This window comes from Ascaphus truei, chromosome 9, assembly GCF_040206685.1.
Source record: "Ascaphus truei isolate aAscTru1 chromosome 9, aAscTru1.hap1, whole genome shotgun sequence".
In the NCBI taxonomy this organism is placed as follows: Eukaryota; Metazoa; Chordata; class Amphibia; order Anura; family Ascaphidae; genus Ascaphus; species Ascaphus truei.
In genome coordinates, this window is record NC_134491.1 from 53,646,514 (window position 1) to 53,663,471 (window position 16,958).

A 16,958-nucleotide genomic window follows, 5' to 3' on the forward strand; every position below is an offset into this window, starting at 1 on the left:
TCTAGCTGCAATTAACCAGCTCCTTTCTAGACACATCAGCGACAGACAGGCTTTTGGGGTGCTGCCTTTTTAATCCGGGGAAAGGACCTGTCACACACTCTATAAGACCTAAAACATGACTGTTGATTGATTAGTTTAACCCTTTAACTGAAGAGGAAATTGCAACCCATTGCTACAAAGTGTTTAATGCTAGGAGGGTCAGCCACTTGGGAGGAAGAGAACTAGTGTTGCCAGGTGGCTTCACCATAAATACTGGACACAATGGTGAAAGGTGCGACACGCTCGAGACACACACACACACACACACACAAACACACCCCTCTCACCTCTCCATGCTGTTTCTTCCTCTCTTTGACCCCACCCCAGGCTCCTGACACCTCCTCCTGATTGCAGCCAATCAGGATGGAGGAAGCTGCCCAGCCCACTAGCAGCAGCCCTGCTCTCTCCCTGCTCTGGGAAATCCCACGGCCGCCCCAAGCTGGTCATGTCACTATGTCCAGAGAGGTAATACCAATATACACATACACGCCCAGAGAGGTAATACCAATATACACATACACTCCCAGAGAGGTAATACCGGTATACACATACACGCCCAGAGAGGTAATACCGGTATACACATACACTCCCAGAGAGGTAATACCAATATACACATACACTCCCAGAGAGGTAATACCTGTATACATATACACGCCCAGAGAGGTAATACCGGTATACACATACACGCCCAGAGAGGTAATACCGGTATACACATACACGCCCAGAGAGGTAATACCGGTATACACATACACGCCCAGAGAGGTAATACCGGTATACACATACACGCCCAGAGAGGTAATACCGGTATACACATACACGCCCAGAGAGGTAATACCGGTATACACATACACGCCCAGAGAGGTAATACCGGTATACACATACACACCCAGAGAGGTAATACCGGTATACACATACACGCCCAGAGAGGTAATACCGGTATACACATACACTCCCAGAGAGGTAATACCGGTATACACATACACACCCAGAGAGATAATACCGGTATACACATACACGCCCAGAGAGGTAATACCGGTATACACATACACTCCCAGAGAGGTAATACCGGTATACACATACACGCCCAGAGAGGTAATACCGGTATACACATACACACCCAGAGAGATAATACCGGTATACACATACACGCCCAGAGAGATAATACCGGTATACACATACACGCCCAGAGAGGTAATACCAATATACACATACACGCCCAGAGAGGTAATACCAATATACAAATACACGCCCAGAGAGGTAATACCAATATACACATACACGCCCAGAGAGGTAATACCAATATACACATACACGCCCAGAGAGGTAATACCAATATACACATACACGCCCAGAGAGGTAATACCGGTATACACATACACGCCCAGAGAGGTAATACCGGTATACACATGCACGCCCAGAGAGATAATACCGGTATACACATGCACGCCCAGAGAGATAATACCGGTATACACATACACGCCCAGAGAGGTAATACCGGTATACACATACACGCCCAGAGAGGTAATACCGGTATACACATACACGCCCAGAGAGGTAATACCGGTATACACATACACGCCCAGAGAGGTAATACCGGTATACACATGCACGCCCAGAGAGATAATACCGGTATACACATACACGCCCAGAAAGGTAATACCGGTATACACATGCACGCCCAGAGAGATAATACCGGTATACACATACACCCAGAGAGGTAATACCAATATACACATACACTCCCAGAGAGGTAATACCGGTATACACATACACGCCCAGAGAGGTAATACCGGTATACACACACAGGCCCAGAGAGGTAATACCAATATACACATACACGCCCAGAGAGGTAATACCAATATACACATACACGCCCAGAGAGGTAATACCAATATACACATACACGCCCAGAGAGGTAATACCAATATACACATACACGCCCAGAGAGGTAATACCAATATACACATACATGTCCAGTATTACCTCTATTTTTTACTGGACAGCGTCTCCAAAAACCGGCAACTCTAAGGAGAACAGGTAACTAGACTACAAGTAAAGAAGGAACTGAGTGTGGGAATTGATAGAAGTTTGCAATGTAATTGAAGGTTCTAGTAGTAGCTGTATTGGTCCTGGAGAAACATGCACCTTTCATTGGAACAAGAGATTTTCAAACATTGAATTATAGTGCACGAGACCTCACGTCTATAGTACAAGAATTCTGTCAGAGTTTCCGTAGTGCATATAAAAACGTTTATTAAGAGCTGTGTATCGTAGAACTGCAGCAAGGCAAATGTGCTATTATTCTTCCGAAAATCCAGGCATACTAAGTGAATGTGTCATTCACTACTAAATAAGGCAATGGGGTTTCAAACATACAAAGCATGTCATCCCGTTCATTTTTAAGGGGATGCACGAGGTTGAGATGCAAATGGTAAAAGGGCTAGAATATTTCTCACTCCACTTTCCCCTCTTATACAGAGAGGTCCTATATCACATTATTTATTTAGTCCTTCAGTGATTCTAAATACCGGTTGTCATCGCTATCCGTCGGTTCGCTATCTGTCGGTCCGTTATCCGCTGAGCGGATTAACCGACGCCAGATAATGTATTCCGCTGAACGCATTATTCGATGCTCACCGCCGTGGATTAACATTGGGTCCGCAATCCGACGGCGGTTTAGCGGCACGGATTCCGGCGGATAACTGAACGCCGCCTGTACAAATAATACCGGCCAATATACCCCTTACATTTCAAACTCTTCATGCAGGAAATAATTTCTCCTAATACTTCATTTTCATGACTCCTGCTCATCCCCATATTATAGTAATTCCGTGTGTATACGTTCAGTTCTATATGAATAAGCACATATATAATACATACAGGCAATGCATGTCCCATAGTTAACCTCTTGTGTTTTTATTTTCCTCCAACAGCCACATTTAACTATGGGTCATGGAAAGGCGCAAGTCAAGCACCCCACAAAAAAAAGGAAAAGTCAGTAAAGTCGAATGAAAGTCGTTTCAATGACAAAGAAGTCAGCAGCAGTAGCAGCAGCAGCAGCCAAACGTTTGGGTACATGCAAACACCTTCATCAGGGATACACCGGCGTCTATAAATCAGAGGTGGCAATCCAAGGGCTGGAGTTTGTCACCCCTGCAATAGACTCTGTATTTGAGCATCCCAAGTTGGTTTCTGTGTTTATTTTTGTTGTAACTATGGGACATGTCTGTATGTATTATATAGGTTTTTATTCATGTCTGTGAGCTCCTCTGTGGGAGCTCACCTTTATAGGGGGTGTGTGGAGTCCCCCAGACCGACTGCAGCAAGAGGGACTATATTCAGTGACATCCCTAGCGCGGAGTGACATTCCTGCTTTTGATGCTCTAAACATATACACAGAAGACCACAACATAACATGGGACAGGAAATTAGATTTCCCGCACACAGAGCTGAAAATCCAAGCGTTATATATTGTTATTGTGTTTATATTGGATCCATGAAGGACTAAACATAAAATAGTGTTCTGTTTTATTCTACCCTGGCCCTCCGCATCATTTAATAGTGAGCCTATTCTTAAGCGATGTGCTGGTTTGGAGGAACACATGGAACATTCTTTGGAGATGAGTTACACATTCCTGCAGTCTATTTCCCTTTTTGATGCTGATATCATCATACCCAGAGCAGTATGTTGCCAGGGTTGGTGCACACGATTTCAAATTCGTGTATGAAATAGCTGTTATCTATTGAAGAATTGCTAGCTTCAGTGCTGACTATGTGTCTAGAGCAGGTCAGGTTTTAAGGATATCGCTGCTTCAGCACTAGTAGATCAATCAGTGGCTCAGACTGAGCCACTGATTGATCCACCGGTGCTGAAGCTGGGACTGATTGAGCCACCGGTGCTAAAGCAGGTATATCCTTAAAACCTGACCTGTTGGTGGCCCGTGAGGAGTGGAGTTGCCCAGCCCTGGTCTAGAATGTCCCGCTACTTGCGTTGCTTGTTGCACATTATTTTAGTGTAAGAGAATAATATACATGACGTTTTTATTTGGAAGGCAGCGTGACTGTTGTTTCACTTTATAACATCACTACATGGAGACGTTTACCAAGGAAGAGAAAAGGGCGTGAAGAAATATACCATGTGTTTTGGTTTATCAAAAGAATGTTACTAATGTTTCACTTGTAAGGCCGCGCCTATAGTGTCGTCGATGGCGACGGTGGCACGACGGGGGACGTCCCCCGTCGCCACCGGCAAAAGTTATGTTCCGCCAGGCGGCGTCGGCGGCGCGGGATTCCGGCAATTTGATTTGTTCAAGGGCCGTCACGTGACGCCACGGCCCTTGAAAAATCAAATTTTGCCGGCTTCAGGTTTTCGCGATGGCGACGTCGCTCCTCGCCGTGGCGTGTACTAGGCGGCGGAAATGTATGTTTTCGGGCGACGTCGCGTCGCCGGCACTATAAGCGCGGCCTAATGCTCTGTGTTAATACTACACTGGAGGTGTTTCAGTTAGATCTATACAGAGAGCCTGGGGAGTAGTCTATGCAGATCCTGACCCCCCAGCAGTTGACTATATCACCTACTGTACATATCATGCATTTCATCCACCTGAAGCAACAATAGAAAAAACCCTAATAAATACTTGGTTTGGGTTATACTTGTTATCATGTTACTGCAGATGGGATACTTCACTTTCTATTTTTTTCTATGGAGAGGTACAGTACTTTAATTATGATCTGGGTTCAACACCTCACCTGCTTCATATAACAGCATTTACAGAATGTAATCTGCATGGATCCGTTGTATCCACATGTAGAGTCACGTCTAGCTTCGGTCCCACCTTTCACAGGCGCGATTCCTTTTTTCTCAAATCTTGATAAACGAGAACATGTGCAAAACGAGACCATAAGAGGCCTGGGATACAACAACATGGCGGCTTCACTGCTTCTGGGTCACCATTCAGGCTTAAAGACCCTCACAACTTGGTCTTCAACCTGGGTGGCCTATAGGTGGTCTCTCAGTGCTGCTTCTAATCTAGTGATAGCACCTATGGAGCCCCCCTCCTCCTTTTTTTTAACATGCAACCTTTATATTTATTTATTTCTATATATGCATGCACACAAAATAAATACAAATTCCAGATCTACTTATTGTTTGACATATTAATGTCCTCAGTTCTGAGGGGCTCTTATTAGAGGAAGGTTGTGAACTTCATGCAGTGAGTTCTCTCTCCTGCGCTCTCCCAGCTGGCACCATTAGATATGGGCTGCTAAAAATGGATGCTGATAATTAGGTACAGTTGGACGGTATGGTCTGGCCACATTTCCTGATGTTCACTTTGGTTTGCTGTGCCCTTCACCGCCACTCCCCGTAGCATCCGTGTCCTTGCTGAGAGCAGAAGCAGGGAGAGAGGGTGAAGTGTCATGATGTATGTATTGCTTTATTTACATAGAGCCCACAGTGTTCTCGGCACTTTACAAAAGAGACAAAAAACAGTGCTGGGAATTATAACAGAATAAGTGCAACAAAGTCAGACAACAGGAAAGGAAATCCCTGCCCCGGAGAGCTTACAATCTAAGAGGTATGTTGGAAGACTTATTGAGACCAGAGGTGAGGGAATAAGGGCAGTAGGTGGCAGTGCTTGGCCACAATGGTTGGTAGGAGTGACTGTGGGTGTGGGAGAGTAGCCATGAGCCCAGGCTAATGGGATTCTTCGTTTAAGAGGTGAGTTCGAAGGTGTGACTTAAAGGTGGCGAGAGAAGGTGCTTGGTATATGCTGAGTGTAAGAGAGTTCTACAGGTAAGAGGCAGTGGGGAAAAGGGGAGTAAACCGAGAGAAAACAGTAGAGGTGAAAGGGGTGGATGCCAGCATTAATCTGATCACTCTAATCTTTCCTAAATCTGTCTCAGCGCCTCCCCTCCTGAAATCCCTCTCCTGGCTTCCGATCAAATCCCGCATCTCACACTCCATTCTTCTCCTCACTTTTAAAGCTTTACACTCTTCTGCCCCTCCTTACATCTCAACCCTAATTTCTCGCTATGCACCATCCCGACTCTTGCGTTCTGCTCAAGGATGTCTTCTCTACCCCCTTTGTATCTAAAGCCCTCTCCCGCCTTAAACCTTTCTCACTGACTGCCACACCTCTTGAATGCCCTTCCTCTCAATACCTGACTAGCACCCTCTCTATCATCAACTTTTAAACCCCACCTTAAAACACACCTGCTTAACGAAGCATATGAGTTGCTCCTGGCTAACACTATACACCTGGATACATAAAACTTGGCCCCCTGCAGACGCACTTACCAGAACGCCCTCCTACTGTCTCTGTACGTTCTCCCTACCTACCAATTAGATTGTAAGCTCTTTGGAGCAGGGACTCCTTTTCCTAAATGTTACTTTTATGTCTGAAGCATTTATTCCCATTATGTGTGTAGCCAGGTCCCCCTTGCCATAATTATCCCCCTCCTTCCGCTGTGCAGGGCCGCCGAGGACGAGGGAGTGAGGGGTACTGGTGCGCGAGCCGCGCGTTGCCTGGAGTTGCAGCCGGTTGCCGGGGACGCGATCGGGCCGTTGTGAAGGCCGTGGTCACGTTGCTGCGGTCCTGGCGGTTCGCGGAGCAGGGCGCCGCCATTGTTAGATGCGTTGCGCATGCGCAGGAACTAGGAGCGCCGGGAGGACTCCAGGGAGTTCGCGCATGCGCAGTGAAGAGCCAGAAAAGCCCGCGAAGCCCTAGCCAATGAGAGGAGGGCTCTGTAAGGGGACTTCAAGTCCCAAGAGCCTCTGAGCGGCCCCATGACGCCAGGGAGCCAATAGGGCTGCAGGAGCGCTCTGCTTGCAACAAAGATACAGTTCGCGGGTTGCAGCACGTTGGCGTTGGTGAGAAGAGCAGCTAGGGGAAGGAGGTAGGGTGCAGGAGTCAGTGACTCCCTGCACTAGGCCAGCACTCCCCTAGGCCCCAGATAACCCTGAGTCATCCTAGCTGAGTGTTGTAGGGACAAGCCCTAGGTTAGGGACTCTGCCCCATTATCTAGTTATTAGTAGTGACCCAGAGTATTGATCGGTTGCTGACAGAGGGCTGGACTATCTTCACGGAGGCCAAGTCAGCAGTGACTGCGGCCTGCGGGCAGCATACAGATCCTCGCCAAGGCGCAGACGGTGTGTGGAGCTGCGGTGATATTATCCACGCCGGAATTCACCCCACGCGTAGGAGGATATCACGACGATCCAAACCCGGTGGTATAGCAGTACCCGTGGCTGGAGCCCGGGCAGGTAACCCACTATCTCACGTGCACCAACCAGGCCTATCACCAGACATAGTGGCTGCGCAGTCACACACACACACTTGTATGTGATTTGGGAGTGCGAGACATTGGGTTGGGTTTACTGGACACGGGGTGGGATCACTCTGTATAGGTTAGCGTCCGCCGTGACGCATAAAGGTTAGCGTCCGCTGTGACGCATAAAGTGTGGGCACCCGCCGTGGTGCGAGTTAGCGTTAGCATCCTGTAAGACGCCGTAGTCTGGTTGCCCTTAGCGGGGGACCCTTGTTGCTATGTGTTGATGTTACTTGTCTCTATATGCTCGTTAGCAAAATTACCAGTTGATATCCAATCTGTTGTACGTGGTTATTGTGTATTGTCCTGCGAGGCACCACTCCCCCTCTGGTGGGAGCCATCGCAGGTGGAGGCGCTGCACCGATGTAAGTGATTATCCCTAGTATATTGCCCCAGGTTCCCCGTGGCGGAAGCTCAGCCCTCCTGTGAGCCAACAGGTAACGCACCACACCTATGGTAACACCGTATGTTTCTCCGCACCCACAGTATAATCTGCGATTGGGGGGGGAAAACCCGTTACATGTGTTATTTGTATTATTTGTTATTTATATGATTGTCACGTGTATTACTACTGTGAAGCGCTGTGTACACTAATGGCGCTATATAAATACATAGCGCAGGCTGCATTGGTTGTTATAGTGACATCTAGCGGCTGCTTTAGAGAACTGCAGCGGTGTGAAATCCCACTTGCGGGCGCTAGGCGGCAGCAGCACACGTGACGTTGAGAGAGGCGGGGAGCCCTCAACACCCGGCTCGGTAGCCTCGCGAGACTTGCAGAGCCGCCGTGTGTAGGCCTCGGACGGAGCCGGGCGCTGGGTTAGTGAGCGGCCGCCTCTCCCCGCCCCCCCCGCGGCGGCAGGATGAGCAGTAGCCGGGTGTGTGGTAGCTGCGGCTGCACGGACATTGATGTGGACGCGGCCCGCGGAGATGCGGTGTGCACGGGCTGCGGCTCGGTGCTGGAGGATAACATCATCGTGTCCGAGGTGCAGTTCGTGGAGAGCGGTGGCGGCGGCTCCTCTGCGGTGGGACAGTTCGTGTCCTCCGAGTGTGAGTCACGTGTGTGCAGGGGGGAGAGAAGGTGCTGACAGTGTGCAGGGGGGAGAGGGTGCTGACAGTGTGCAGGGAGGAGAGGGGGTGCTGACAGTGTGCTGGGGGGAGAGGGGGGGAGTGGGGGTGATGGGGAGAGGGGGTGCGGACTGTGCTGGTGGGAGAGGGGGTGATGGGGGGGGAGGGGGTGATGGGGGGAGAGGGGGTGCTGGTGGGAGAGGGGGTGCTGACTGTGCTGGTGGGAGAGGGGTTGCTGACTGCTGCGGGAGAGGGGGTGCTTACTGTGCCGTGGGGGGATAGGGGGTGCTGACTATGCTGGGTGAGAGGGGGTGCTGACTATGCTTGGGGAGAGGGGGTGCTGACTGTGCTGGTGGGAGAGGGGGTGCTGACTGTGCTGGTGGGAGAGGGGGTGCTGGTGGGAGAGGGGGTGCTGGTGGGAGAGGGGGTGCTGGCGGGAGAGGGAGTGCTGACTGCTGGGGGAAGAGGGGGTGCTGACTGCTGGGGGGAGAGGGGGTGCTGACTGCTGGGGGGAGAGGGGGTGCTGACTGCTGGGGGGAGAGGGGGTGCTGACTGCTGGGGGGAGAGGGGGTGCTGACTGATGGGGGGAGAGGGGGTGCTGACTGATGGGGGGAGAGGGGGTGCTGACTGCGCAGGGGGGAGAGGGGCTGCTGACTGCGCAGGGGGGAGAGGGGGTGCTGACTGTGCGCAGGGGGGAGATAGGGTGCTGACTGTGCGCAGGGGGGAGAGGGGGTGCTGACTGTGCTGGTGGGAGAGGGGGTGCTGGGGGAGAGGGGGTGCTGACTGTGCTGGTGGGAGAGGGGGTGCTGGTGGGAGAGGGGGTGCTGGCGGGAGAGGGGGTGCTGACTGCTGGGGGAAGAGGGGGTGCTGACTGCTGGGGGAAGAGGGGGTGCTGACTGCTGGGGGAAGAGGGGGTGCTGACTGCTGGGGGGAGAGGGGGTGCTGACTGATGGGGGGAGAGGGGGTGCTGGGGGAGAGGGGCTGCTGACTGTGCGCAGGGGGGAGAAAGGGTGCTGACTGTGCGCAGGGGGAGAGGGGGTGCTGACTGTGCGCAGGGGGAGAGGGGGTGCTGACTGTGCGCAGGGGGAGAGGGGGTGCTGACTGTGCGCAGGGGGAGAGGGGGTGCTGACAGTGCGCAGGGGGAAGAGGGGGGGCAGAGGGGGTGCTGACTGTGCGCAGGGGGAGAGGGGGTGCTGGGGGAGAGGGGCTGCTGACTGTGCGCAGGGGTAGAGGGGCTGCTGACTGTGCGCAGGGGGGAGATAGGGTGCTGACTGTGCGCAGGGGGGAGAGAGGGTGCTGACTGTGCGCAGGTGGGAGAGGGGCTGCTGACTGCGCAGGGGGAGAGGGGGTGCTGACTGTGTGCAGGGGGGAGAGAGGGTGCTGACTGTGCGCAGGGGGGAGAGAGGGTGCTGACTGTGCGCAGGGGGGAGAGAGGGTGCTGACTGTGCGCAGGGGGGAGAGAGGGTGCTGACTGTGCGCAGGGGGGAGAGGGGGTGCTGACTGCGCAGGGGGGAGAGAGGGTGCTGACTGCGCAGGGGGGAGAGAGGGTGCTGACTGTGCGCAGGGGGAGAGGGGGTGCTGACTGTGCGCAGGGGGAAGAGGGGGGGCAGAGGGGGTGCTGACTGTGCGCAGGGGGAGAGGGGGTGCTGGGGGAGAGGGGCTGCTGACTGTGCGCAGGGGTAGAGGGGCTGCTGACTGTGCGCAGGGGGGAGATAGGGTGCTGATTGCGCGCAGAGGGGGTGCTGACAGTGCGCAGGGATGGGGGAGGGTGCGGACGGTGTACGGGGGCGGGGAAGAGAGGGTGCTGACAGCGTGCAATGAGTATTGTAGGAGTACTAAAAGGGTGCTGACAGCGTGCAATGAGAATTGTAGGAGTACTAAAAGGGTGCTGACAGTGTGCAGGGGGGAGAGGGGGGTGCTGACAATGTGCAGGGGAGAGAGGGGGTTCTGACAGTGTGCAGGGGGAGAGGGGACTGTCAGTGTACAGGAAGGAGTTGATGCTGACCGTGCAGGGGGGGGGGGCTGTCAAAATGCAGGGGGGTGCACGGGGGGTGCTGACAGTGCAGTGAGGGGACAGGGCTGAATGCAGGGAGGTGCTGATAGTGTGCAGGGATGGGGAAGGGTGCTGACAGTGTACGGGGGAGAAAGGATGCCGGCGGTGTACGGGGGGCAGAAGAGATGGTGCTGACAGTGTGCAATGAGAATTGTTGGAGTACTAAAAGGGTACGCGGATGAGACTGATTTTAGTGTGCAGTGGGTGCTAACCATGTTCTCTCCGTCAATATTGTGGGCTATTGATTTATATAGTTGCAGTCGGGTATATTGTGCAGGAGTTGGTGAGCTGCGATGTTGATCCCTGTGGTAGATAATTGCTTAAATGTACAGCTAGAGTACACTGTAGAGACAAACATTAACCCTTGCTTGGTATTACATGGTACCCAACATCCTTCGCCTTTCCATGCTGGGCTTACACTGTATAATGGCTGCTCGTCGGAGAAGTGCAGACCGTTGGCAAAAGGAAATCTAAACCTTACCGTCTGGGGAAAACTGTCCTTGGCACATGGAACAAAAGAGGAAAGAAAATAATTGTGTAGTGTGTTAGTACAAGGGTGTACAAATAAAAATGGTGAGACATTCACTCGCAGAATAAATAGTAGTTGGTACCTCACGGTTATTTCCCCGCCTGGTTTGGTCTCTGGGTAGGTCCCTGATGCTTCAGTCGGATGCAGTGTAGGAATCCAAGTGATATGCAATTCTATTGATTCAATATAAGAGAATTCCACACACAATCTTTCAGTGTGAAATGTGGATTGTAATAATTCTGGTTGGGTCAGGTTGCAGCCGTGGGGGCTCACGCTACTGGGGCCCTCGCCCGGCGGTTCCGTTTGGACCTGCACACATGTGGGCTGTTCCTCTGATGTTCTCAAATGACTGGGCCTCTCCCAACACATTTTGCATAATTACGCCAATTCAGGGGGTCAGTCTGAGCAAGTGCTACACTACGAGACATACAAGGACAGGAGTGTGTGTATATATAATATAAGCATACTAAGGGGCTTATTCTTTATCTACCAAAGTGGCTGATTTGGGACGTTTTCAGACTATATCCCCATTGACTCCAATGGGAAATGTCATCCGAAAACAACCACTCTGGAGGTTCTAGGACAAGCCCCAAGGTTCTTATTGCATAGTGCACAGGTTGAATGATCAGCCTCCATCCTGTATTAGTCTTGTATTGTTATGAATTATCATGGGTTTATCGTTAGTGGTGTCACATGAATAACCTATATCCTTTACATATATTCCTTTCATAGCGATGCCATAATAACTATAGCTCTCAATCCCTGCATTTGTGCTCACCTCACAGTGATGTTATAGTATGTGAATTGTGCCGTGCACAACCTAACAATTCACTGTCCTGTTGGATACGTTGAAACCTATTACCTTGTAATTATCCTGCCTGTAATTATACAATTCCTCTGATATTTGTGGTGACACCTCTGAGTTACTTTGTCCCTAGAACAAGGTTTAATGATTATACACAAAATCGAAACATGAGAAGGGAATGCTTCACTCAAAAGCTTACACTATAAGTGAAAATGGTCTGGGAGATGTGCCCGTGTGTTATAGGGTGTCATGTACGGCACCTCTGTGAGCACACGACCTGCAGACGGGACAAGGGTTAATACTCACGCTCGCAAGCTTTCACCTCTGCAGAGGTCCCTCAAATGGACAATATCTCCTCTACAGGACAAGGGTTAATACAAACTCACAAGCAACCCCACTCTTAACCTTCGCAAAGGTCCCTCAACTCAGTTGGCATCTCCCCTAAATCCGTCCCAATATACCACCATCACAAATAGCACACAAGTGAGCACTTGACTTCGATATGCAACCAGGGTTAATACACACGTCTACTCTAGCCAACTCGCCTTTCGCCTGCGCAAGGTGAGTTAATATTAGGGTTACCATTCGTCCCGTTTTCCCAGGACAGTCCCGGTTTTTCGTGTGCTGTACCGGTTGCCTGACTGTCCCGGTAATGTCCCGGTTTTTTGTGTCGGCGGCGGTGCGCGGGGATGGAGGGGCGGTGCGCAGCGGCGGGGAGGAAGAGGATACAAAGCAGCCCGGCAAGTATTTTTTCTTACTGCCAGGGGTTGGGCTTCTGCAGAAACGAGCCGGGCCGCAGGGGATTGGATGGAGACTACCGGGGGCGGGGCTTTAGAAGGCCGGGCCGCAGGGGATTGGATGGAGTATCCAGGGGGCGGGGCTTTGCCTCTCCCCGGCACTCTGGCCCTCCCTCTGGCTCCTCGGCAACCCGGCTCTCTCCCTCACACCTCCGGCTCCCCCCGTCACCCCGGCTCCCCCACTCGCTCCCCCGTCACCCCGGCTCCCCCACTCGCTCCCCCGTCACCCCGGCTCCCCCACTCGCTCCCCCGTCACCCCGACTCCCCCACTCGCTCCCCCGGCAACCCGGCTCGCTCCCCCGGCAACCCGGCTCTCTCCTTCAATCCCCCGGCACCCCGGCTCGCTCCCCCGGCAACCCGACTCTCTCCCTCCCCCCTCAGAGCCGCTCACAGCCTGCCGCCGAACCCGCAGCCGCCGCAGGTAGGCATATGGGGGGCTGGGGGGGAGAGGTAGATGCTGCAGGGGGGAGAGATGGAAGTGGGGGGGGGGGAAGAGAGGCTGCTTCTGCTGTAAACGCTGCTTGCGTGAGTGTGTTAGTGTGTGTGTGTGACAGTGTGTGTGTGAGTGTGACAGTGTGTGTGTGAGTGTGACAGTGTGTGTGTGAGTGTGACAGTGTGAGTGTGACAGTGTGTGTGTGAGTGTGACAGTGTGTGTGTGAGTGTGACAGTGTGTGTGTGAGTGTGACAGTGTGTGTGTGAGTGTGACAGTGTGTGTGTGAGTGTGACAGTGTGTGTGTGTGTGACAGTGTGTGTGTGAGTGTGACAGTGTGTGTGTGAGTGTGACAGTGTGTGTGTGAGTGTGACAGTGTGTGTGTGAGTGTGACAGTGTGTGTGTGAGTGTGACAGTGTGTGTGTGAGTGTGACAGTGTGTGTGTGAGTGTGACAGTGTGTGTGTGAGTGTGACAGTGTGTGTGTGAGTGTGACAGTGTGTGTGTGAGTGTGACAGTGTGTGTGTGAGTGTGACAGTGTGTGTGTGAGTGTGACAGTGTGTGTGTGAGTGTGACAGTGTGTGTGTGAGTGTGACAGTGTGTGTGTGAGTGTGACAGTGTGTGTGTGAGTGTGACAGTGTGTGTGTGTGTGTGTGACAGTGTGTGTGTGTGTGTGACAGTGTGTGTGTGTGAGTGTGACAGTGTGTGTGTGAGTGTGACAGTGTGTGTGTGAGTGTGACAGTGTGTGTGTGAGTGTGACTGTGTGACTGTGTGAGTGTGACTGTGTGAGTGTGACTGTGTGAGTGTGACTGTGTGAGTGTGACTGTGTGAGTGTGACTGTGTGACTGTGTGACTGTGAGTGTGACAGTGTGACAGTGTGTGTGAGTGTGAGTGTGACAGTGTGTGAGTGTGACAGTGTGTGAGTGTGACAGTGTGTGAGTGTGACAGTGTGTGAGTGTGACAGTGTGTGAGTGTGACAGTGTGTGAGTGTGACAGTGTGTGTGTGAGTGTGACAGTGTGTGTGTGAGTGTGACTGTGTGAGTGTGACTGTGTGAGTGTGACTGTGTGAGTGTGACTGTGTGACTGTGACTGTGTGACTGTGAGACAGTGTGTGTGAGTGTGACAGTGTGTGAGTGTGACAGTGTGTGAGTGTGACAGTGTGTGAGTGTGACAGTGTGTGAGTGTGACAGTGTGTGAGTGTGACAGTGTGTGAGTGTGACAGTGTGTGTGTGAGTGTGACAGTGTGTGTGTGAGTGTGACAGTGTGTGTGTGAGTGTGACAGTGTGTGTGTGAGTGTGACAGTGTGTGTGTGAGTGTGACAGTGTGTGTGTGAGTGTGACAGTGTGTGTGTGAGTGTGACAGTGTGTGTGTGAGTGTGACAGTGTGTGTCTGAGTGTGACAGTGTGTGTCTGAGTGTGACAGTGTGTGTGTGACAGTGTGTGTGAGTGTGACAGTGTGTGTGTGTGTGTGTGAGTGTGACAGTGTGTGTGTGTGTGTGTGAGTGTGACAGTGAGTGTGACAGTGTGTGTGTGAGTGTGACAGTGTGTGTGTGAGTGTGACAGTGTGTGTGAGTGTGACTGTGTGTGTGTGTGTGTGACTGTGTGTGTGACTGTGTGTGTGACTGTGTGTGTGTGTGTGTGTGTGTGACTGTGTGTGTGTGTGTGTGTGTGTGACAGTGTGTGACAGTGTGTGTGTGAGTGTGACAGTGTGTGTGTGTGTGAGTGTGTGTGTGAGTGTGACAGTGTGTGTGTGTGACAGTGTGTGTGACAGTGTGTGTGTGAGTGTGACAGTGTGTGTGTGTGTGTGTGTGTGTGACAGTGTGTGTGTGTGTGTGTGTGTGTGAGTTTGACAGTGTGTGTGTGTGTGAGTGTGACAGTGTGTTTGTGACAGTGTGACAGTGTGTGTGTGACAGTGTGTGTGTGACAGTGTGTGTGTGACAGTGTGACAGTGTGTGTGACAGTGTGTGTGACAGTGTGTGTGACAGTGTGTGTGACAGTGTGTGTGACAGTGTGTGTGACAGTGTGTGTGACAGTGTGACAGTGTGTGTGACTGTGTGACTGACTGTGACTGTGTGACTGACTGTGACTGTGTGACTGACTGTGACTGTGTGACTGACTGTGACTGTGTGACTGTGACTGACTGTGTGACTGACTGTGTGACTGACTGTGTGACTGTGTGTGTGTGACTGACTGTGTGACTGTGTGTGTGTGACTGACTGTGTGACTGTGTGTGTGTGACTGACTGTGTGACTGTGTGTGTGTGACTGACTGTGTGACTGTGTGTGTGTGACTGACTGTGTGACTGTGTGTGTGTGACTGACTGTGTGACTGTGTGTGTGTGACTGACTGTGTGACTGTGTGTGTGTGACTGACTGTGTGACTGTGTGTGTGTGACTGACTGTGTGACTGTGTGTGTGTGACTGACTGTGTGACTGACTGTGTGACTGACTGTGTGACTGACTGTGTGACTGTGTGTGTGTGACTGACTGTGTGTGTGTGTGACTGACTGTGTGTGTGTGACTGACTGTGTGTGTGTGACTGACTGTGTGACTGACTGACTGTGACTGACTGTGACTGACTGTGACTGACTGTGACTGACTGTGACTGACTGTGACTGACTGTGTGTGACTGTGTGTGTGACTGTGTGTGTGACTGACTGTGACTGTGTGTGTGACTGACTGTGACTGTGTGTGTGACTGACTGTGACTGTGTGTGTGACTGACTGTGACTGTGTGTGTGACAGTGTGACAGGGTATGACAGGGTGTGTGAGCGAGAGAGTGTGACCGTGGGTGCGAGGGTGTGGGAGACGAGGAGGGAGAAAAGGGGAGGGAGAGGAGAGAAGGGGGGGTTGAGAGAGAGGAGGGAGAAAGAAGGGGGGGGAGATTGATTGATCCGTGGGGGGGGGGGGGGGGGGGGAATGATGTGAGATGTAGGGGGGGTGTTTAAACCAAAATCATTACAAAATATATACACATTGTTTATTCAAAAGTATGAGTTAATTATTATTTATTACCCCCACTTCTTTACACGTCTATTTTGTGATTTACCCGTCGAACATGTTATCCAGATAGGGGTTCCCCAAAATGTAACGAAATACTTAAAGAGATCCTCCAAACAAAAAAAGTTGGGAATCACTGCTCTATACACACAAACACACACTGCTGCCCCCACCTCTATACACACAACCACACACTGCAGCCCCCACCTCTATACACACAAACACCCACTGCAGGGCCTACCTCTGTATACAGAAACACACACTGCAGCCAGGGTTGCCACCTTCTATTGAAGGCTAACGCGGAGATAACTTTTTTTAGATCTATTTATTATATATTTATTTATCTTGCCTTTGGCTGTATCCTCCGCTCCAAATTCCGTCAACATGGCTGCGCGACGTCACGTAATACACATTGCCATAACAACGAGCTGCTCCGTGACGTCACGCGGCATCAAGTTGACATGACAATGGGATGCATTATGGTGACGAGGCATCACGTGATGCCACGTTGTCATGGCAACATGTCACCGCCTGACGTTAGTGTCTTGTTGTCATGGCAAGAAGGGGGGGGGGGCGTGACGTGATGTACATTGTTTTATAGATAATGTTTTAAAGTGTCCCGGTTTTTCATTTTGAAAATCTGGTCACCCTAGTTAATATTAACCCCTTACTCAATGTCAATCATATCTATATACTGCCACCACCTGGGGTAGTTATGCAAACAAACAATGTCAAATTAATATGTGCCAGGGCCCAAGGTCCCTGTGTATTATAGAAAAAACTATGCACTTTAACACACACAAATCATCAGTTGTGGCAAAATGTGTCTGAAAATGTAAATACTCTCTCCAGAGCATGCAACAGTTCATTCAGAGCCCAATACATTACTTATTAAATGTTTTAAAATATATATAA

General features: G+C 51.3%; 1 protein-coding gene across 1 annotated transcript in view; it reads left to right on the forward strand.

Moving 5' to 3' along the window:
- The first annotated feature begins 8,116 nt into the window (after nt 1-8,116).
- The window catches only part of BRF1 (BRF1 general transcription factor IIIB subunit), a 150,549-nt gene continuing 141,707 nt past the window's right edge, over nt 8,117-16,958 (forward strand). The window contains exon 1 of the mRNA XM_075614901.1: nt 8,117-8,415. Coding sequence (XP_075471016.1) covers nt 8,229-8,415 — 187 coding nt within the window. The 5' untranslated portion in view covers nt 8,117-8,228. The remainder of the gene's footprint in view (nt 8,416-16,958) is intronic.